At 34.8% G+C, this 23,663-nt stretch overlaps 1 protein-coding gene across 12 annotated transcripts in view; it reads left to right on the top strand.

Moving 5' to 3' along the window:
• The window catches only part of PKP4 (plakophilin 4), a 247,843-nt gene that overhangs the window by 180,539 nt on the left and 43,641 nt on the right, over positions 1 to 23,663 (top strand). For 10 of the 12 annotated variants that reach the window (XR_006355508.1, XM_043991465.1, XM_043991463.1 and 7 more), the window contains 4 exons: positions 4,926 to 5,057; positions 5,184 to 5,374; positions 7,644 to 8,202; positions 22,872 to 23,060. Coding sequence is in view for 11 of the 12 variants with exons in the window: in XM_043991465.1 (XP_043847400.1) it covers positions 4,926 to 5,057; positions 5,184 to 5,374; positions 7,644 to 8,202; positions 22,872 to 23,060 (1,071 nt within the window). In the remaining variant the exon portion in view is untranslated. The remainder of the gene's footprint in view (positions 1 to 4,925; positions 5,058 to 5,183; positions 5,375 to 7,643; positions 8,203 to 22,871; positions 23,061 to 23,663) is intronic. The other 2 variants (XM_043991466.1, XM_043991462.1) reach the window with 1 other exon arrangement.

Genomic DNA, 23,663 nt, shown 5'->3' with positions numbered 1-23,663 from the left:
CAGTAAGAAAAGATGAAAATAAGGAATTCAGAGAATTATGTGGATGCTTATATGAATTGATGCAGAATTAAGTAAACAAAACCAAGAAGAATGACAACAGTAATACAATTTTTGGGATAATGGGGGGATTGGAAGGGAGAACTGAATCTTTACTGTTAGAGTCAAAGAATCTGAAAGCTCATAGTTTTCTATGTCAAGGATTGCAGCATAATCAGGGAATACAAACTAATCCTAATACTCAACTAAAGCAAATTGGTACCTAAAATAATGTAAATGATTTTTGGATTAGTCATGCCTCTGTACCTACTCCATTAGTGGTTAATTGAGAGATCATTACAGCATTGACTTTCATGATATATTTGGACTATTGAAAGAAGCATTAAACATTTTTTTTCAATTAAAGATTGAGATTTTTCTTGAAAGCCAGTTGAATCAAACTTTTTTTCCCCATTCTCTTTTTCTTAGAATTTGTCATATTTTTGCCACTGCTATACTTGTAGTTAAGGCTTGTAAATTCATCTTACCAAAAACCATGTTATTTCACCATTATACTTTAGAGAGAATTACTGCCCTCCAGAAGCTAACAATTTTGAGATGATGAGACTATCAACATTAGTTGACAAAGATAGCCATAAATACAAAGTAATGGAACATTCTGTTTGGGAAAAATGTGGTTTTCATGAATTATCATCAATAATTTATGCCTGCCTATTGGAGTTTAGGGGAAAACCACTGAGCTGAAAATAAGTCAGTTGGCAGAAAGAAGGAATAGGTTAATTCCATTCAGAGTTCAAAGTCAGGAGAGGGAAATGTGATGTGGACAAAGATTTGCCTTTTGGCCTGACTTTTAGGCTGAATAACTACAATTTTTACCTTTATGTCTTTCTCTCTAACCAGATTGTAAGCAGGAAAGGTGAGAATAGTTGATGGGAATCATTGAGGACCTTATGATTTACAACTGAATATAAGTGAGCTACTTTAGGACTTTAAAAAAGGGAGCCAGAAAATTATTTTAGCAGCAACATATAGGGCAAATTAAATAAAAGAAAAGTTTGTTATTGAAGTGATCGAGATACTTAGGGCAAAAAAAAAAAAAAAGAGGAATTAGATAAAATTGTTCATGTGATTCTAGTATCTTTGCAGGGAGGGGGTGGGGGTAGGTCTAAATGAAGATGATGCCCTGTGAGTAGAAAGGAACAGATGTAGGAAACAATTGTTGAAATAGAATTGATTGATAAGACATGATGGCAAATGGCTGAGGAAGGAGGAGGAATAAATCTGGGCTAAATCTGATGTTGCTAACCTGAGTGACTGGTAGGATGTTGGTGCCCTAAATAGAAATGGGAAAGCTTGGAAGAAGGGTGGATTTGGGGGGAAAGATGATCAGTTCTATTTTGGACAAGTTGATTTTAAAGTGTGAAATGTCTAATATTTTGTGGTATGGGGCTATAAATCAGAAAAGACTCTAGACCTAGATATTTAGAGATTCATATGTTTCGGGATTATAATTGACCCATATGTACTGATGAAGTCACCAAAAAAAGAATATGAAGAAAAAAGAGAAGAAAAACCTCAGCGAATATTTGAGATATACCCACAGGTAGAGAAAAATAGATGATGATCCCACAAAGATGATTCAGAAGGAGCAGGCAAGCAGGTAGGAAAAGTATTAAGAGCAGTGCTACAGGGGCGGCTAGGTGGCACAGTAGATTAAGCACCGGCCCTGGATTCAGGAGGACCTGAGTTCAAATCCGGCCTCAGACACTTGACACTTACTAGCTGTGTGACCCTGGGCAAGTCACTTAACCCCCATTGCCCTGCAAAAAAAAAAAAAAAAAAGCAGTGCTACAGGCCCAGAGAGGAGAGAGTTTCCAAAAGATCAAGAATTGGGGAATGGAGGAGATTGTGTTGTTTATACTGGAAATAGTGTGGTGCTGCTAAATTTAAGGCTGTGGGCAGTTGAAATGAGATGGTAATGTTAAAATTACACTTGTATTCATGTGATAGAAAAAACTAATAGAGTTAGAAGATAATTGGATAAGGAAAAGTATTTACCATTTAATTTGCTACTTTTAGTGCTAGGTACAGGGTTCTTTCATTTTAATCTAATGATTACTGCCCTCTACGAAGTTACCAGTGATTTTTTTTTTTTAGTGAGGCAATTGGGGTTAAGTGACTTGCCCAGGGTCACACAGCTAGTAAGTGTTAAGTGTCTGAGGCCAGATTTGAACTCAGGTACTCCTGACTCCAGGGCCAGTGCTCTATCCACTGTGCCACCTAGCTACCTACAAGTGATTTTTTTAATTACAAAAACTGATGTTCCTTTCTCAGTCCTAATCCTTCTCAATCTATCCCATACATTTGACACTGTTGAACTACACTCTTCCTGGATACTCTTTCCTCTGGGTTTTCATGACACTACTCCCTCCTGGTTCACCTTTTGTCTGTCTGACTCATCTTCTCAGATTTCTTTGCTGGCTTTTCATTCCCATTTTACTTCTTCTTTCCCCCACCCCCAACTCCATTTTACTTCTAACAGTGGGTGTTTCTGAAGATTCTGTCCTAGGCTCTGTTCTCATCTCCCTCTTTTTTTGAGTCATCAGCTTCTGTTGGTTTAACTGTCATCTTTATGCACATGATTCCCAAATTTATTATATATCCAGCCCTAGTCTCTTCTCTGAGTTTAGTCTTATTAGACATGTCAAACTCAATGTCTCAGGGACCCTTCATGCTCAGTATATCCAAAACAGAATTCATTGTATTTCCAAGTAACGTGATTAGATCTTGCTGGCTGATATTCCATATCATAAAACAGCTAACACAAAGGCAGAGACAGGAGATAAAAGTGTCACGTGTGAGGCCAGCTTGTCTGAACCATAGAGTGGACATGGCAAAGGGAGGTGGTCTGAAGAGATCAGTTGAGGCCAGTTGGTGATGGGTTTTAAAAACCAAACTGGAGAGTTTATATTTTATTTTAGAAGCAACAGGAAGCCACCAAAGTTTACTGAATAGGGAATGACCTAGTTAGATCTCATTGGCTTTAGGAAAATCATTTTGACAGATGCATGTAGAATGGATTAGAGTGTTAGTAAGACACTTAAGGCAGGGAAACCAATTAGGAAACTGAGAGGTGATGGTGGCTTGAACCAAGGTGTTAAATATATGAGTGCAGAGAAAAGTCATATATGAGAGATATAGAGGTAGAAATTTTAAGAACACTAATGCATTGTTGGTGGAGTTGTGAACTGATCCAGCCATTCTGGAGAGCAGTTTGGAACTGTGCCTAAAGGGCTATAAAACTGCATACCCTTTAACCTAGCAATATCACTACTAGGTCTATATCCCAAAGAGACTATAAAAAAAGGTAAAGGACCCACATGAACAAAAAATATTTCTAGCAGCTCTTTTTTGTTGTGGCAAAGAATTGGAAATTGAGGGGATGCCCATCAGTTGGGGAATGGCTGAACAAGTTGTGGTATATGAATATAATGGAATATTATTGTGCTCTAAGAAATGATGAGCAGGCAAATTTCAGGAAAATCTGGAGAGACATGAACAGATGCTGAGGGAAGTGAGTGGAACCAGGAGAACACTGTACACAGTAACAGCAACATTGTGTGATGATCAACTATGATGTATTTAGCTCTTGTCCAAAAGACTCATGACAGAAAATGCTGTCCACATCCAGAAAAAGAACTGTGGGGTCTAAATGCAGATTGAGGCATACTATTTTCACTTTTCTTTGTTTTTTCTTTCTCATGGTTTTTCCCTTTTGTTCCAATTTTTCTTTTACACAACGTGACTAATAAGGAAATATGTTTAACATGATTTTAGTGTATGACCTGTATCAGATTGCTTGCTGGCTTCAGAAGAGGAAAGGGTAAAAAGGGAGGGAGAAATATTTGGAGCTCAAAATCTTACAAAAATGAATGTTGAAAACTATCTTTATGTGTAATTGGGAAAAAAAATACTATTAAATGGGGGGAGGGGATCCAGGTGAACAGAAGATTTGAAGGATGTGCAGAACCTTTAAATGAAACAAGAAAGTGTAGAATGATCAATCATGATTCCAGAGGCCCAATGGGAAAAAAAAATTACTCATTTCATGACAGATGAAGGACTAATGCAGAATGAAAAATACATTTTTGCATATGACCAACATCAAAATTGGTTTTGCTTGTATGATGCAAGGGTTTTATCTGTTTCTTGTTTTTTCAGTAGGTAAGAAAGGTGGAAGGGAGAAAAAGTAAATGCTTAGTATTTCAGAAACAATTTTTTTTGAAATAATGCAAACTCCTTGTGAATATGGGTTGTTTCATTCTTAATACTTGTATTGCCAGTGCTGGCTCATAACAGTGCTTAATAAATGCATATTGGTTATTTTTTTAAGTATACATGAGAGTAGGTATAGTACAGAACATAAAAAGACAAGTCCTTGACTTAAAAGTGATTATCGTCTAGCATAGTATTAGGAGCTGTATATAACTTTCCTTTAAGGTTAATGGACATGAAAAATCTTTTTTTTTTTTTTAGATTTATTATAGGTGGCCATTAGTTATATTAATTGATGTAACCTTCCTGAAGAAGTTGGCCATTGAGGTAGTTTTTCAGTAAAGGAACAGAGATGCTTAGTAGATGGCAAGTGATTTTTGCATTATTGGCAAATTCTTGGAAATTACTCTGAAAGTGCATGAAATTTGACAAAATTTTATTGTAGAATATTCTGGAACCCTTATGACTAGATTGTTTAGTTCTATATATAATATTTTAAGTTCTTATGGACAAAGTTAAGCAAATTATATGTATTGAGCTAAATGATGGTGTATTAATGTAGAGATTAGAGTATGCCGATGGTAAATAATTTAAACATTTCAATATGTTATACATCATCATTAGAGCTAACTGAATAAACTTGCCTTTTACAGATGTGCCAAATACTGGAGTAAGCAAACCTCGAGCTTCTGACACTGTCCATCCTAACACCTATCTCATAAGGACAGAAGCAGAACAAGGGACGCTATATTCACCAGAGCAAACATCTCTCCATGAAAGTGAGGGTCTGTTGTATATCTTCTAAATATTCTTAGAGGGGGAGAGAGTTCATCCTAATTTCATTAGCTTTTAAAATTTGCACATCAAAAATGTATACTGAAGATTTTTCTGTACTGGTTTAAATCCTACAGGATCACTGGGTAACTCAAGGAGTTCAACACAAATGAATTCTTATTCTGACAGTGGATACCAGGAACCAGGTAGTTTCCACAACAGCCAGAACTTGGGCAAGGCAGATAACAGACAACCGCATTCATTCTTAGGCTCAAGTAATAGCCATCTGGTGAGAAATTCAAGAGCTGAAGGACAAACTTTAGTTCAGGTAACATAATCTATCATGATCATTTTTTAAAATTAATATATTTGATGGCATCCTGTGGTCAATTATGAAAATGGATTTAACAGATATTACATGTTTCCTTAATTATGTACAATTTTGAAGATATATAACTGACTAGTACTCTTAATTTTTTTAAAATGATTGGTTTGTGTTTTACAATTCAATATAGTAAGTACCATGAAGGAAAAAAAAGTTAAATTAGAAGTGTAGAGAATAATATTATCCTCATTAAAAATGAGGAATTTCTTTTGTTCAGAAATCCTAGAAGTGACAAAATACAAAGCAAAATGAACTGTTACATGTTAACTATTGATCCCTATAAGCACACTAAAGATATACTACTAAGCACCTAGTATAGAATTTTAGAATAGGATTTTCCTTATAGAAAATTACATACTGAACATCTCTGTTATGAAATAAAGGAATACCTATATATATAGTAAAATTATCCTACAGTCCAATGAATGCATCTTTTTTTAATTATAAAAGTATTCTATTATTCTTATAAAAACATTTGTTTTTATAAGATTTCTAGTTTCAAATTTTTTCCCTCCCTCCCCCCGTCCCCAAGACAAGTAAACTGATATAGATTATATATGTAGAGTAACATTAAACATATTTCTGAATGCATCTTTTGTATAAAAAAATTAACCATATAGAGCTGTTTGTTTGTTTATTTAATTAGCTTATCTGCACATCCTTTAGAGCCTATTTACTGTCTTCCGATTTCCAACAGTCACCATAACTAAGAAAAAAAGGATAACTACACAATTAAAATAACTGATGAGAACTACCTTCTTGTCAACTGTTCCATTTCCTACTTGGCACCAAATGAAAACTATAATAGATATCAAAGTATAATACCCCATTACTATCCAGTTCTTGGACCTTGACAAATCGCAAATGAATTAGATTTTTATTTATTTGCTTGTTTGTTTGCAAAAGGTAGTAACTAAAGTATCACTACTATCAACACTATTATATTGGTTGTGAAAATTATGTATTTTTTTCCAAAATGATACTAAAGATCTTCATTAATGTTAAATGCTTCTCTTTCTGTATAATACACTTTGTAACTATAGATATGAAGGGTTTCTTTTATCAGAGGACTTCATAATCATAACACCACTTTAAAAACGAGGAGTAGATTTTGGTCTCAAGGTAGAAGATTGCAAATCTGGAAAAATTACAAATCTAGATTTGGATATGTTGATCAGTAACATTAAATAGAGATTTTCCTACTAGCAGTAGTCCTCAGTTTCTTTTCTTTTTCTTTTCTTTTCTTTTTTTTTTTTTTTTTGGTCTCCCTTTCTATCGGGTTTGACTGGGAGCACAACACAGAGCCTAAACATTCCTAACATCAAAGGACCTACTGTGTGAAAAAATGAGGGGAAATATATATTTCAAAATAAGCTATGGTCTAAACCCTTAGCGAGCTTACAACACTGTTTCTGTTGTATAAAATTAGATTTTTAATGAAAGAACATATTTTTGGTTTACCTCCAATTTGCTTCTTTTTGTAACTGTCATTTCAAGAAGAACAGAGCTCAGGTATCAGGGGGAGGGGACGCTAAGGAAAATGTATGAAATCGTTAAATAGACATATTTAAATGAAAAACATATTTGGGATAGGGACATCAACCAGCAGGACTGTGCATTGGGGATTTAATTAAAAGATTCTTTATGAGTAAAAATATAATTGAGATCATTCTGAAGGCTCAGACTTCTAAATCACAGGTGTGAATTCTTATATTTAGCATGAGGTGCTCATATAATGTTTTTGTTTTACTTTAATGTTTATCCTATTCAAATTTTGAGTCACAGGTTATTTTGATGCAACTGCACTAGAAAGGAAAGAAGTATGTATGAAAATCCTGTACTCAAGTTATTTCTTTGTGCTTCAGGAAAAAAACAAACTTCTGTGTTAATAAAAATATTCCATGCCAGAGTGTGGGGGGGGGAATAAAGACAACAGAGAAAGAAATATGAAAAGGTCTTTAGATCCAAGTTTGTTGATTCTAGTGTTTTTGGAAGGGGATTGGTTGAAAATTAAACAAAAGAAACATAAAGGTAAAGTAAAGAAAAATGCTCTGGATATAAAGCTAGATCATGGGGAAAAAATCTCATTTTATGAAATGAATATTTAGAATAAAGTGGCTTTCGGTTTGTATTGTCTCATTCAGTGTTTTTATCTAACTTTAAACTTCAAAAAATTGGGGGAAGATTAATCCTATTTTTTTTCTCTTGTCAGCCTTCTGTAAATATTACCAATCGAACCATGAGAAGAGTTAGTTCTGTTCCGTCTAGAGCACAGTCTCCTTCTTATGTTATCAGTACGGGCATTTCTCCTTCAAGGGGGTCACTGAGAACTTCTTTGGGTAGTGGATATGGCTCTCCATCAGTGACTGACTCCCGACCACTGAATTCAAATGTGTATTCATCTACTACCTTACCTGCCCAGCGAGCAGCATCTCCATATGCCACACAGAGACCTGCTTCTCCCACAGCTGTACGACGGGTTGGTTCAGTCACATCAAGGCAAACCGCTAACCCCAATGGAACAGCTTCTCAATATCAAACAGCAGTCAGAGTGGGTTCACCTCTAACCCTGACTGATGCACAGACTAGGGTAGCTTCTCCATCCCATGCCCAGGTAGGCTCATCTTCCCCAAAACGCTCTGGAATGACTGCAGTTCCACAGCATCTGGGATCATCACTACAAAGAACTATTCATGATATTGAACAATTTGGACAGCAACAATATGATATTTATGAGAGGATGGTTCCACCTCGTCCAGACAGTCTCACAGGTTAGTAAAAAGATTAAATTGTAGCTTAAAGTCTAGTGAATGAATCTACTGTAATAAACTGTTGCTTTAAAAAATGATGGTAATATGAGAACTTTTCAACTTTTGTGGTATATACTAATTACTGATGCATAAAACTGTAATAAAGGGCAGCTAGGTAGTACAGAAACACTGGCCTTGAACTCAGGAGGACCTGAGTTCAAATTCAGTGTCAGACGTTTATTAGTTTGTGTGACTCTGGGCAAGTCACTTAACCCCAATTATCTCCAAAAAAGAAAAGAAACATAAAACATTGTAATATATTTATATAAGTTGCAATTTTCACTTGTAATGAATTTTAAATGTTTCTCAAAAAGACAATCAATCAACATTACACCATATCTATCTTGCATTTTTAAAGAACATCTTTGGGTCCAAACTGCTTATTGTCATTTTTTAAATGTGGGATTTTATTACCAGCCAAAGATCTGTACATACATATACACACACATATACATCTGTGTCTGTGTATATATACATACTTTTTTTTTTTCAATGAGAGTAGATCTTTTCAATTTGTTAATTTGGAAATTTGGACAACGGTAAGGAGTCTATAGCATAGTCTATAAGCTGTTTTGATTATAGAAAAGTTATCTTTGAGGACTGCCATACAACCTATCTTTTGGTGAATTTTGATCCATCACCTACTTGTTACACCTACTAAAATTATAATTTTTGCCTCAGTAATCTTCTCTAGGACAGCCTCCTGTCTTCATTCTTTTGTAAATCAAGGGGAACTTTAATAGCAAGGGAAATTTTAACCTTTTTCATGAAGTCATGGAGATTTAAAAGAATGTATTTTTATGTTCATAAATAAGCATTTGTTGAGTACTAAATATGTGCAAAGCATTATATTAGACAATGCAAATACAAATAATTTTAAGAAGAGAATTTAACACCTGGATGTTAGGTGCTGAAATACCAAATAAATTTGAGTGAGAAATTACCCTGGAATAAAGCAGTCAGGTAAAGGAAAAATATTCTTCACAAGAAAAAGATAGGAGGACAAATGGAAATAGATACAGTGTGACAGTCATTCAACAAGCATTTATTAAATACTTACCATTGGCCAGGCACTGTGCTAAGCAGGAGGAATACAAACATAAAGTGAAAAGAAAGATAATTCCTACTCCCAAGTAATTTAAATTCTAATGGGGAAAGATAGTGCTTAAAAGGAGCTAAAAGCATGGGATGAAGGAGGAACAGGTACCCATTCATGGGTATGTTGACAAGATCCCGTGAGTCAGAAGTAGAGTTGGAAGGAGAATAAATGTTGGCCAACATAGGCCCATCCTCAGAACGGAGGAACTCACCAATGGGACAAAAGGGTGTTCTGGGCTAAGAGAATTACAGAGGAGGAGAAAATTTCTAGCATGAGAAGGTAGCTGAGGTATGGTGATAGTCTAAGACTCATGTTCAGAAGATAAAGAGTAATCTAGTTTGGTCAGAGTTGAGGAGATATGATGTAGAAAGAGATAAGACCTCAGTGGTGGATCAGAGCCAAATTGTGAAAGATCTTGAATTTATACTTAATTATCTGCATGGGAAACTGTCAAAGAATTTTGAGTGAGGGAGTGACATTAAAAACAGTGTTTTAGGAATATTAGTCTCTACATTTAGTAATGTGCAGGAGGTATTGAAGTGAGACTCTTGCAATTATCCAGATATGAGGAGATATAGAACTATTGCTGGTATGATGGCAGATGAATTAGGGCGAAAAGAGACTTCTCTGTTATCATCTAAAATTGTTACACTTGGATTTCCACAAGGCAAAAAAAGATACCTAATAGTCCCTATATTGCTAAAATCCTGTGAAATGAGTTCAGCTAATGCTGAAATGAAGGACTTAGGTCAGTCATTCTCACTTTCTGGTCTGGCACAATGTCTTTGATACTCAGTGACCCTGAAATTTAATATCTATACAACATAAAGTTAGAAATATATTAGAAAAGAAAACCCTTATAAAATATGTGTAGTCAAGCAAATTCTCTCATTGATTATCACCAAAATTATATTCTTTATTCTACATTTTGAGTCCATCACCTCTCTGTTAAAAGGTGGGTAGCATGCTTCATCTTTAGCCCTCTGGAATCATAGTTTGTCACTGAATTAATCAGAACTGTGAGTTGTTTAGAATTAAGTTATTTAGTCTTCAGTTAATATTTAATCATTTCTTCACAGGCCCGTTATAAAATATAAATGTTTATTACATTCTAGCCAGTAAAGTATGTGTTTAATTGTTCTGCATTTGTTGGTGAAGTTTTTATGCCCTACCACATGGTTTATTGGGGGTTTTTTTAAGAGTTCCATTGCCATTCAGTAATCTCCTGTCCTATTTGTGTCTACTAGAATTCTATTCAGGTCCTTTACTTCTTTATTATATTGGTTTTCATTAGATTTGTCTATACCTTCAATGCATGTGTGTGTGTGTGTGTGTGTGTAGAGATATAGATATCAACTGGTCTATGATGCCTGCAAACATAATGTAGGTTTCCTATTTATCTCATTTAATCAAATCTATTTTTGTTGTTACCTTGTCTGAAATCATGATTGTAACCTTTGCTTTTTTTTTTTAGTTCTGCTAAAGCATTAAATAGATTTTGCTCTTATCCCTTATTTTAACTCTATTTGAGTTGAACTCTGTTTTCTAATCTATTCTGCTACCCTCCTCTATCCTACAGGTGAGTTCATTCCATTCGCATTTACCATTATGATTCATAGTCAATTAAGTATTTCCGTCAAGCCTGTCCTTTTATTTTTTTCCCTCTCTTTGCCTCCTCTCCCACGTTTATAAAGGAAAAGATCATGTTGAGAGAGCTCTATGCTAAACACTGGTGATCTATATTTTATTCAGGCTCTTTTCATTCTACTGCTCTTTTCTTCTTGCCAACTTCCTCATTATAGATTCTTATCCTTTCTTTCCTTTTATTCCCCCTTCATGTAACCACTATCCAAAGATAAATAAATTTTATTTAAGATTAATACCTCCTTAAATCTACCCTTTCCTCCCCCATTTCTCTGTTCTTGTTGAGTTTAATATGTTTCTATACCAAACTATGGGTTATTCAACCTTCCTTTGTCAAGTTCAGATGAAAATGAGTGAAACAGCATGTGAACAGATAAGTAAATGTAAAATCATTTGACAAGGGAAAGAGTAAAGGATCAAGAAAGGTTTTCCTACAAGAAGTGGGACCTCAGTTGAGAATAAGTAGAGAGAGTATGTTCCAGATAAGTGGGGATCACCCATATAGAGACACAGAGATAAACTATGGAAAGGCAAATTCTGGGAATGACAAGTAGGTCAGTTGTTTGGAACATGGACTCCATGAAAGAGTATTGGGAAATCATTATGAAAAGGCAAACCGATGCTCAATCATGCAGGACTTGAAATACCAACATGATGAATAAGTTATTTTATCCTAGAGACAACAGGGAGCCATTGAAGATTCTTCAGCCAGGCAGTAACATTATCAGACATTGTAACATTGAAAAGACTGAAAGCAGGAATACTAGTAGGGATCAAACTGTTTCAATAGCTTGAGTTAGAGTTTATAAAGACCAGAAGTAGAATGATAACCATGTGAGTATAAAGAAGGGGATAGATTGAGATATTATGGAGATTGCTTTACATCCTAGCACCTGAATGGGTGAAAGAAAAATATGTGAATTCTCTGTCCATGGAAAACTTTTCATTTACTGATTTACAAAAAACTGATTATTGACAGATAGGATGGAAAATTAGATATTGTTTCAGAAGAAATACACTCCAACCTGTATTTTTTTCTTCTAGATATTTTTCTCCACTGATAAAGTGGAGAAAGTTTCAAAAGAAAAATTGAAAATTAATAATAAAAGAATTCCCAGAATTAAAGCGAGTCAGGGTTTTGAGTTGTCTATGTGCTGATTTGTTCTGGATAAGATTTTTAAGCTATGTGATTTACCTTTTTTCTTATTTGCAACATCAGAGTCAAGGCACTTCCAAAAAAGTGTACTTATCATTTGATTTGCTGCAATTCCCCTTGAGTTAGTCAACAAAGCTAAAGCAATACTTGATAATAGATTCAGACACTGAGCTTTCCAAAGTTTTAAATAGATTCTAAATGATGGAATAACCCATGGAAAAATTGTTTTCCAGGACAGCTAGGGGACGCAGTGGATAAATCACGGGCCCTGGATTCAGGAAGACCTGAGTTCAAATCTGGCCTCAGACACTTGATACTTACTAGCTGTGTGACCCTAGGCAAGTCGCTTAACCCTCATTGCCCAACACATGGGGAAAGGGGGGGGGATTTTTTTGCCCTACAGAGACTCATGTCGATGTACTGAAATATGTTAACCTCTAGGTGCAGAGTTTATTGAAAAAAGAAATTTTAAATCACCCCTGGATGAAAAATAGATTATAATATTTATTTTAATGGGTCTTACACATAATAATATTAAATTAAAGGGATAAAAAAATGTCACCATTATATCAACAGGGTAAGTTGATATGATGGTGACTTTGTATGAGACTTAAATTCTGAATGTTTTCCATTTGGTTTTGGTATTTTTAGATGTGGGGACAAATCATTAAACTGATAAGTTTACATTTAAAAAATGTTTTTCCAGCTCCATTTATAGAAAATAATGGCATTTTCCTGCCCTTTAAAATTGTAGTGGGTCACCCTTTCTGAAAAACAATTTGGAATTATGTTTTTAAAATTAAAATATACAAGCTTTTAACTCACATCTTACAGCTAAGCATATAAAGAAAGATAAAGATAAAAAGAAAGATCTTGGGGGCAGCTAGGTGGCGCAGTGGATAAAGCACCGGCCCTGGTACTCAGGAGTACCTGAGTTCAAATCCGGCCTCAGACACTTGACACTTGCTAGCTGTGTGACCCTGGGCAAGTCACTTAATCCCCATTGCCCCGTAAAAAATAAATAAATAAATAAAATAGAAGGATTTTTTTAAAAAAGATCTTATTTAATCCCCAAATATTTGTAGTGGCAAGGAACAGGAAATAAAGTAGGTGCCCACTATAAACAGTTGGGGAATGGATAAATAAATTCTGCTACACAAACATAATTAAATAAAGTTATCCTTTCCATATAGTGGGGGGTCAGGGGCATGACACCCCCACAACCTGGAAAATCTGAGTAAAAATTTTTGGTCCTCACTTTCTACGAGAGATGAAGTTTAAATTATTATGGTATTAAAAGATAAAATATATATATATATATATATATATATATATATACACAATGCATTTCTCATTTTTTAAACTTTTTGTGTTGTCTGCTAGCCTTTTTGTGTCGTCTGTGGCTTCCACAAAACTATCCCAAAATTCCCATTGTGATGTTTAAAATCTATATTGTGTGATCACCTTAAATTAAAAGCTTCAGTACCAGTCTTTGGGCATTAAACATTTATTAAAGCATACAGATATTTACAAGGAGTTCAGAAAGTTAAGGAAAAGAAGTCCTACCTAGCCTAGAGTTCCAGCCTTGGTTGGGTTCTTCCTCAAATCCTCCTCCACAAGCCTGCTTTAATCAGGAACTCCTCAGCAAGCTGATTGTGGAACCTTTCTATAGGTCTGGAACAGAGGCAGTCCTTACACACTGCTTCAAACTGATTGGTTGGCATCATCCAAATCAATTGGTTAAGGGATAGCCAGGTGTGATTATAGTCCAGTTAACTTGAAGTAGGCTAATCAGCAGTCAATCACTCTCACTTGATTCAGTCAGTCTAGATTAATTTCCAGGTGGGTCTTTGAGTATCTGCGAAATACCATTATTTCATCACATTCCCACCTTTGTTTCTTCTAGGAGCAGGTGTTCCTTGATGAAACAGTAAAAAATAATTAAGTCTTTGGAATTCTTTTCTCAGTTCTCTTGTCTTCTTGGAGTGGTAAGATGTCATCAGGAGGAAGCTGGATTCTGGTCTGGAAAGCTGGATTCTTCTTCTTTAACTGTTTGAATTGCTGGATTTTTTTACTAAACCTTAGCATAGTGTTGTCAATGATCATATTTAATACATTCCATTACATTCCCTCCTTTATACAATAGAGGGTTGAGGTAGTTATGCAATCTATAACGCTTCTTACCACCACGTGTCTGGATCAAAGCCAAATTTAATAACATGTTCATGACACCTGAAAATGTTATGGAAAGGTTATCATACCATATCTCATGGTTTCGAGACATCCAGTAATTGTGCTAGGCCACAGGTGGATGGATTCTGACCATGCCATCAGACTTAGTGAAAGAAAAAGAAAACTTTTGGAAGGGAGAGAGGAAGAAACTGGACTGTGTCCAGCAATTGTGGTCTATATAGTTGCCATCATAAGCAAACCATAGACTTACATGTACCTGTCTCTTCTCCTGTTGTACATATATTCTCTACAGGGCCTATATCAAACTCATTGTAAGAACAGTTAGTCTCTGAGATGATAAGTTTCCATAATTCATAAATCTCATATTAATTTCACCAAAGACAGTATGATGGTAAAAATGCATGTTATGCTACATAACTGATGATATACTTGTAATATATATAATAATTCCAAACCATACCCAGAGTATACATAGTCACAATGGCATGTAAATGATAAATGAATGTAAACAACTGATAATATTAGACATTATTATATAATCTTCTTTTAGCAAGTAAACACATTATCTTATACATGAATTCTCTATCTAGTATGACAGTAACAGATATTTAGGTTTTAAACATAATACTATAAACAGACTCATGAAACTCATGGTTCATAAAACAAACAAACAAAAAAGTGGTTTACCTGCAGAAGGAAAAGCTTGTTAAGGTTAAAGTATTTAAGCAGTCAGAATTTGGAGTATGCCACATTGTTTTAACTGGTCCCCCACTTTGAGGGTTACATGAGGTTCATTACTCTGGGGAGGTGAATGGACTTGCACAAGTGCATTCAAAAAATCCGGATCTGGGAATATGTTGCTTTCATTATCTATGTTCCGTTCCTCCCCTTCGTCTTGTCAATCCTGTGCCCCGCTTTGAGGGAGTCCACGGTTATTCTGATACTGTCTCTCTGTATCCCCCTGAAAAGATTTATATCCATTTTGATTCTGTCTGTAATAAGGCCTATAATTACCTCAGTTGTTTCCTTTCTGATAAAAGTTGCCATAATTATTTCGATTTCCCCCAAAGAATTGCGCAAGGCTCTTGGCCATTGCCCTGTTGAGTTCTTGTTTTCTAGTCCTACATTCCCTCAAGAAGTGTCCTTGTTTTTTACAGTAGTAACATACCTTAGTGCCCTTGTGTTGGCGTTTAAATGGCTGACTAAGAATTGCAGGTGCCAGAATACTCTGCCTAGGGCCATCTGGACTTTCCTCACTTGAATCAAAGACATAATTTGCAAGTTCCTTAATCCTATCTACTGTGAGAGTTCTCCAGTATGGACATTGTGTCAGAAAGTATCTGCGGATTTCTGGCAGTGAATTATAAACAAATGTGTTGAGAACGCTATAGGAATCTCTTAAATCTACTGGATCCAATCTGGTGTACTGTCTAGCAGCCTCACAAAGTCTATCATAAAATCTGTTTGGTCTTTCATTAGCCTCCTGAGGTAGGCTTAAAAATTTCTGCCAGTTTTCCGGTTTTCTAGAGCAAGATTCCATTCCCTTCAGAAGTGTTTCTCTAGCATCTTTTAATTCTTGGAATTGTCTGTCATTATTATAATTCCATTCTGGATCCTTTAGAGGTCATGCCACAACAGCCTGACCCTTCGCAACAAGGGCATTTCCTGCTGAGATAATATCCGCAATCTCAGCCTGGGATAGTAAAGTTTCCATAAGACAGGTAACATCAGCCCAAGTGGGTTGATATGCATTAAATATAGTCCTTAACTGTGAAATTACAGTGTTTGGATTTTTCTCAAAACTAGGGATGATTGATTTCCATGCGCTCAAGTCACTTGGTCTAAAGGGACTATGTTTTCTGACTTGAATTGGTGCTCCTTTTTTGGTATGTTCTATAGCTTCCTGCAGGGGGAGCAGTTTCTGTTGATCTGATTCTAAAGATTGGTCAATATCTGTTTCTGAACTAGGGTTATCTCCAGCAGAGAGAGCTATCCTAGCATCTCTCTCACCACGTGGCATTCCTTTTTTCTCTTTCCACATCACAATATTGCTAATAAAGAGGATTAAAATTATAATTATTAGAGCTATATTTATATTTTCAGGGTAAAATTCAAATTTAGCTATGATACTCTCAGTAAATTTAAACATATGTCTGGTGAAGGGAACAGATTCTCTTTCTCCATTATGCCAAAGGTTTCATCCTACATAGATGAAGAAAAAGCCCTTAAGACAACAAGAAAAGACTGAGTAGGCCATCTGATTAAATCTGGACATTAAGTAGTCCTGAAATTCTCCAATGAGGAAAAGCATCAGGAAAAAAAAATATTCAAACATGTTGCCCTTTAAAATGGACTGGTTTTTCTCCTGAAGCAAGGCTTTTAGAGGCTTAAAACAAGGGAGATTAGGCAAATAAGAGAATGTCAATGAGGGGAGGTAAGTGAAAGTCCACCAAATTAGCCAGCTCATGGCCAAACTAGGGAGGGTGGGAGGGTCCTTAAGGTCCCTTCGTGGTCGCCAAACTGATGTTTAAAATCTATATTGTGTGATCGCCTTAAATTAAAAAGCTTCAGTACCAGTCTTTGGGCATTAAACATTTATTAAAGCATAGAGGTATTCACAAGGAGTTAAGAAAAAGAAGTCCTACCTAGCCTAGAGTTCCAGCCTGGTTGGGTTCTTCCTCAAGTCCTCCTCCACGAGCCTGCTTTAATCAGGAACTCCTCAGCAAGCTGATTGTGGAACCTTTCTATAGGTCTGGAACAGAGGCAGTCCTTACACACTACTTCAAGCTGATTGGTTGACATCATCCAAATCAATTGGTTAAGGGATAGCCAGGTGTGATTACAGTCCAGTTAACTTGAAGTAGGCTAATCAGCAGTCAATCACTCTCACTTGATTCAATCAGTCTAGATTAATCTCCAGGTGGGTCTTTGAGTATCTGCGAAATCCCATTATTTCATCACACCATTTAATTTCTTATGTCAACCCATGATATGTCAAAACCATAATGGGGGAAGTTGCAATGTGGAAGGTGTAATTATATAACTGTGCAATAAGAAATAAAGAATACAGAAAAGAAATGAAAGACCTTCTATGAATTGACTCGAAGTTAGCAGAAGCAAATTGACATTTCTTTACTAAGCATAATTCTAAGTTGAATTCCAAAATAATTGGACAAGACTTCTAGTTAAGATGACAATGTGAAAAATTGTAGAGAAGCTTAGCTCTTCTATACATACTGAGCTCATACCCAAATACCTCACAATGATATAAAAATGAGAGGGTATTTTTGGAGGAGGTGGGGTCAGAAGTCAATGAGAGCTCTAGTATTTTTGGACCTCAATTCAGACAGATATCTCTACCTGTCAGAACAGAAGCAGGAAACAGAACCATCCACCATAGGTTATTGAACAGGGAAATAGGATCTTCCCATGCATTCCTCAGAGTACAGGATACAAAGCCATCTCAGTGCCTGAGTTCTTGATGCAAGCATTAAGCAGGAGGCCTCAGACCAATATGATCTCCAATATCTGATTGGACCTTTCAGAAAAACCATAAGGGACAGAACTAACTCTTCTTTGAGGTTTGTATCAGGAAAAGGAGACAAAGACTTGCTGGCACCAAAACCCTCAAAACAGCCCAGTGACTGAGACAAAGATTAAGGCCTAGTACCAGCCATTCTGTCCAGATGAGATCATGGCAATGGAATCCAGACAAAAGAGGGATCCAATCCAAGCAAGTTCTATCCAACCCATCTAAAAAGTCCTAGAGAGTACTAACATAAAAAGTTCTAATCCAAGAACTAAGACTGAAAATTAGTTTTAAACAGAAGAAAACCACAATAAAGAGAAGCCTAAGAAGTAAACCTGTGGGAAGAAAGTAACCCTACAACAATAAGCAGGGTGTCAGAAGGGGGGAAAAAAGACTTAGTCACAATAACTAGAAAAGTGGCTGGAATAAATGAATCTTGAGAATTTTAAATGAAATTAAAGCTGAGAAGATTGGACTATCTTATCCAAGTAATAGAATCCTTTTTTTGGGGGGGGGGGTATTGGAGAAATAGAAATTGGTGATTCCATGAGAAAACAAGAAATACTATTTAAAAGTTTAAAAAACTTTTAAAGTGTTAAAAAAATTATCCAAAACAACTGAACTAGAAAATTAGCAGAGAAGAAATCATTTAAAAATCTTCAGCATTTCTGAAATCCATAACAACACCAAAAAAATTAAAATTAAAACCCAAAACTAGTTACTTTTTTTTTTAACTGCCTATATCCGTTAGAACCAGAGTGGGATGTGAAAATATATAAAGAATCCACTGATGACCTTTTTTTTAAAAAATGTGAAAACATCTAGGAATGTCATAGCCAAAATCAATAGCTTAAGAAATCAAAGGAAAAATATTGCAAGCACCTAGTGTGAAAGAATTCAAATACAAAGGAATCACTGTCAGGATCACACAACTGTCGAATATCCCTGATTAAAAAAGCAATACTGAGTAAAACTTTGAAAAGGAAACACAAGAGTCAAAAGAAACCTAATAAGGTAGCTGCAGTCAAGCAATTGGAAGGGACTGAACAATGACAAATGTTTATGTCCTAAGAGGAGGAAATAATTGTCCCTGGGAACCCTGCTATGTTTTGGGCTCACTTTGGGAGTTAAGACAAATACATGAACTGACTGGTTTGTTTTCTTAGTTTTAAGATAGGAAAGAAAAAGAGAGGGACCAAGAATAGGAACAAGGGTGAAGAATTTACTCTCGTATAAATTGAATATCCTATTGGGGAGGAGTGGGATTCTTATGAAACTCTTATCTAAATAGGATAAAGGAGGGTCAAACACACACAGAGGTTTGGTATAAAAATACATTAAACAAGGAAATAGAGTCAGGAAAAGGTCTAGGAAGATAAAAAATAATAATATCAGGCAGGAAATACAAGTAAACAAACTTCAGCTCCAGAAGATTGATCATAAAATGGGGTGTTATAAAGAGATTAAAATTGTAAAAGCCAGAGATTGGCTTCAGAACTTGGTGAAAAGAGGGTTAGGGGGTAGGTGCAATACACTAATAAGATTCCTTTTCTTTCTCTACTTCCTTATTGGAAAAAGTAGGGTAAGGAAAGAAAGCAAGAGAAAAAAAAATATGAGGTTAGGATGGAAGATAATATATAATTAACAATCATAACCATAAATGAGAATAGAATGAACTCAACCATAAAACAAATTAGAAAGCAGAATCCTACAAAGAAGACATGGGGGGGGAGGGGGTTGAGGGGGAAAGGAAGCTTACTTGAAACTAACTTTCATACTAAGTTAAAATTAAGCACTCTAGCAGAAATTTTTGTCCTTCAGAAGAATCTTTAAATGTAAGAATAGCAATCATGTTCTAAGACAAGGTAACCATAAAAATTGTCATGATTAAAAGTGATAAGCAAGAAAATTAATAGGCTCTAAAAACATTATCAGCACTTTATATAGATGCACCAAAATGCTTCTAAGAACCTTTTAGGGCATACTTATGTCATAAACAAATGGAGAAAAGCAGAAATATTAAATGCGTCATTGATTCACCACACTATAATAAAAATGATCAATAAAAGTCCTTTGAAGAAATTAGTCAAATTTAGCTGGAAAATAAATAAACATTCTGGTGGGTCAAAGACAATATTTGATTTTATTAAGGAAACTGACAGAACATACCAATTTCTTGGGGTGCAAACAAATCTGTCAACTAGGAAAAGAGTTTTTTTTTAAATCTTTGAATACTTTTAGCAACAAAACAGAGAAGAAATCAATGAATTTGACATGCAATTTAAAAATTCAAAAAAGCAACAAATAACAAAACCTTAGCCAAAAACAGAAGTTGAAATTCAAAGGAGAAAGACAAGAAATGAATGTTTACAAAGATATAAAATACCCCAGATTAACTGAAGAAATAAACATTTAAGTACTTCTGTCTCAGAAAAGGAAATTAAAGAATATATAAATGAAATGTCAAAAGAAAAACCTTTGACCAGATATTCAAAGGACATTTAATTCTAATATATAATTTATTTGTAAAAATAAAGAAAGAGGGGCAGCTAGATGGCGCAGTGGATAAAGCACTGGCCCTTGATTCAGGAGGACCTGAGTTCAAATCCGACCTCAGACACTTCACACTTACTAGTTGCGTGACCCTGGGCAAGTCACTTAATTACAGTAGCCTCACAAAAAAAATTAATAAATTTTTTTTTAATATAAAAAAGAAAGAAAGAATACTACCAGACTCTTATGAAAACAATCTGGTCCTGGTAACTAAACTAGAGAAAGGAAATTACAGAATACTATTTCTAGTAACTATTTACATAAAAAGGAAAGGGGTATTTCTTTATCACTCATTATTATCACTGGGGAAACTAAATTGTGCAATGGATAGAGTGCTGGACCTGAAGTTAGGAAGATGAATCTTCCTGAGTTCAAATTCAGCCTCAGACACTTACTAGCTGTGTGACCCTGAGCAAGTCACTTTGCCCTATTTGACTCAGTTTCCTCATTTGTAAAATGAGTTGGAGAAGGAAATGGCAAGCCATTCTAGGCTCTTTGTCGAGAAAACCCTATACAGGGTCACAAAGAGTCAGACATGACTAAAACAACTGAACAGCAATTATCACTAAACATCATTATCACTCTTTTAACCTCATTTGACTTTTATTTAATTATGACAGTGAAAAAAGACTTTCCCCCAATTAATGACTGTCCATTATCATCAAACATTTAAAAAGTAAGTATATATTGTGTTTCCTGTAACTTCTTATTTTATTCCCATCTGGTCTGAAAGTTCTGTTCAGTGTTACTAGTAAATAATAAAATTTTATTTTACCCATAAAGTATGTTACGTTAATACTTAGATTGCTTTGTCTTTGACTAACGACATGACAGATAAAATAAAAGGATATTTTTAGTAACACTACAATCCTATCAGTACCTCATATAGCCCGTTACTTAGCACAGTACTTGGCAAATAGGTGCTTAATAAATGTTTATTGATTCCATTCCATTGATAGATGAATACGTAGGAAATAGATATAAATGGCCAAAAGCTGAAAGATATAGCTAATATGTTGGATAATAGAAAAAACATAAACTGGTCTGTGTCTAAAAGAGTAATCAAGATGTAAGGATTTTTAAAACTGTCATGTGAGAGTCAATGGAAAGAATGAGAGATATTGATCTGAAAGGAAAATACATTAGAATTATTTTTCAAATATTTGAAATATTTGTCATTAAGAAGAAAGAAATGTGCCAGATGTTGCCAGATTGTGTCTTGAGAAAATGGGTAGAAGATGTGGAAAAACCTGTTTTGGCACATTATAATGAAGAACTTTCTAATAATTTTTTAACTCTCCTAAAATGGAATAGTCTACCTTGTGAGGAAATAAGTTTCTTATTAATCAGAGTATTGAAACAGAAGCTGGAGACCACCTATCCTTAATAATGGAGAGGGGATTCTGTATTGAGTAAGAAGTTGAACTAGATATCCCTGTTAGGTTCCTTCATAATGCAATATTCAGTTTCCGTTCATGCTGTATATGCTCATTGAAAGTAGAGACTATCTAATTTTTGCATTTTTTAAATCCTTACTACCTAGTACAGTACCTTACACATAGTAGGCACTATTTCAGGTATTAACAATATATCAAAACAAATAGTATTTTTATGATCAGGAAATAAGAGTATGATTGTTCGTGATTAGGAAATGAGAAAAAAGAGTAGTTTTCTTTAGAATATAGATTTTGATGAATTTAATAACAACAGTAAATAAAGGTTAAAAAATCTGAGAATGAAAATCATTTAATCTCAACATATCTTTCTAATTATTAACACTTTCTTTGAATACTTGTGAATTAACTAATTAAAACACCAATGAAAAACAAAATGTACTTTAAACATCTGAAAGAGGGTTTGTTTGCTTTAAAAAGCATGTTTTAATTTTAATTCTAAGAAACAAGAATACCCTAAATTTGGTAAATTGAATCAAATTTTATAAAATGTGTTTCTCTTAAAGGAAATGAGGTGCTTGGATTAGAACCTAGTTTTATTATCAGTTCCATATCAATTCCTTTCACAGAATTAGAAGGGACCTCAGAAGCCATGTTTTCCAAACATCCCTTCTACAATATACCCAAATAGTCATCTACCCTTTATTTGAATGCTTCTAATGAAAGAAACACACTATTCCCAGTCATCCCTTTGTATTTTTAGCCAACTCTTTTTGTTAGGAAGTATCAAGTTTAAATCTTCCTCCTTGTCACTCCTGTCCTTCATTGCTAGTTGTGCCCTTTTCACCTGGCTGCCAAGAAAACATGTATGTTTCAGGAATATTAATGAATTCCTTTGTATTATTAGTGTCTATCACTTTTAAGTTAAATTGAATTCAGTATTTGAATTTAATAGTATTTCATTAGAAATTCAGTCCTCATGGTTAATATTTTCACGAGGTTTTATGTTCTAAGTCTTCATGTGATTTTCCCCATTTCATCATAAAATTTTCTTGCTTATAGGCTTGAGAAGTTCTTATGCTAGTCAGCATAGCCAACTAGGGCAAGAATTGCGTTCTACTGTATCTCCTGACTTGCACATCACCCCTATATATGAAGGGAGAACTTATTATAGCCCAATATATCGTAGTCCAAATCATGGAACCGTTGAGCTCCAGGGGTCCCAGACAGCATTATATCGCACTGGATCAGGTAGGTATGATTTTTTTTTTTTTACTTCGGCAATTATTCAGTTTCCCAATAGAAGATTTATTCTAATGAGACTGTGTTCCCTGTTGGGAAGAAATCATGTTGCCATCAGAATGACCGGTGAATAAGCAACAATGATAGATCAATACAAATAATAAATCAAGAGTTCATTAATGTCTTATTCACAGGTAATGTATTTTTGCTTTGATTAAATCTAATCAATGAACATACAGGTTATACTTTTTAGAAAGCTATAAATTTATATTTTATGTTAGAAAGGCAGCATCTCAAAAAAGGAAATGATTCAAGTTCAAAATTTCCTTTATGTTTTTTTATTCCTAAAGCAAATACTCAGAGAAAAATTATATTTCATATCTTCAGTTGTGTTGTTCATATATTTTCAACCTTATTTATAACTGTATAAGTGTGTACACCTGCTTTATAGAATCCTTCCTCTTTATAAAGTGTTTTATTTACATGAAATCCTCAAATTCATCAGAAGCTGAATACTAGTATCTTTCATAACAAAATCATTGGCACTAATTCTGATACTCATATAAAAGAAAAATGGTCATTAGACTACCAGCTGAAATCTGTAGTTATACT

Source organism: Dromiciops gliroides, chromosome 3 (genome assembly GCF_019393635.1).
Source record: "Dromiciops gliroides isolate mDroGli1 chromosome 3, mDroGli1.pri, whole genome shotgun sequence".
Taxonomy (NCBI): Eukaryota; Metazoa; Chordata; class Mammalia; order Microbiotheria; family Microbiotheriidae; genus Dromiciops; species Dromiciops gliroides.
Note: the sequence above shows the minus strand (reverse complement) of the source record. Positions and strands in the feature narration are given on the sequence as shown.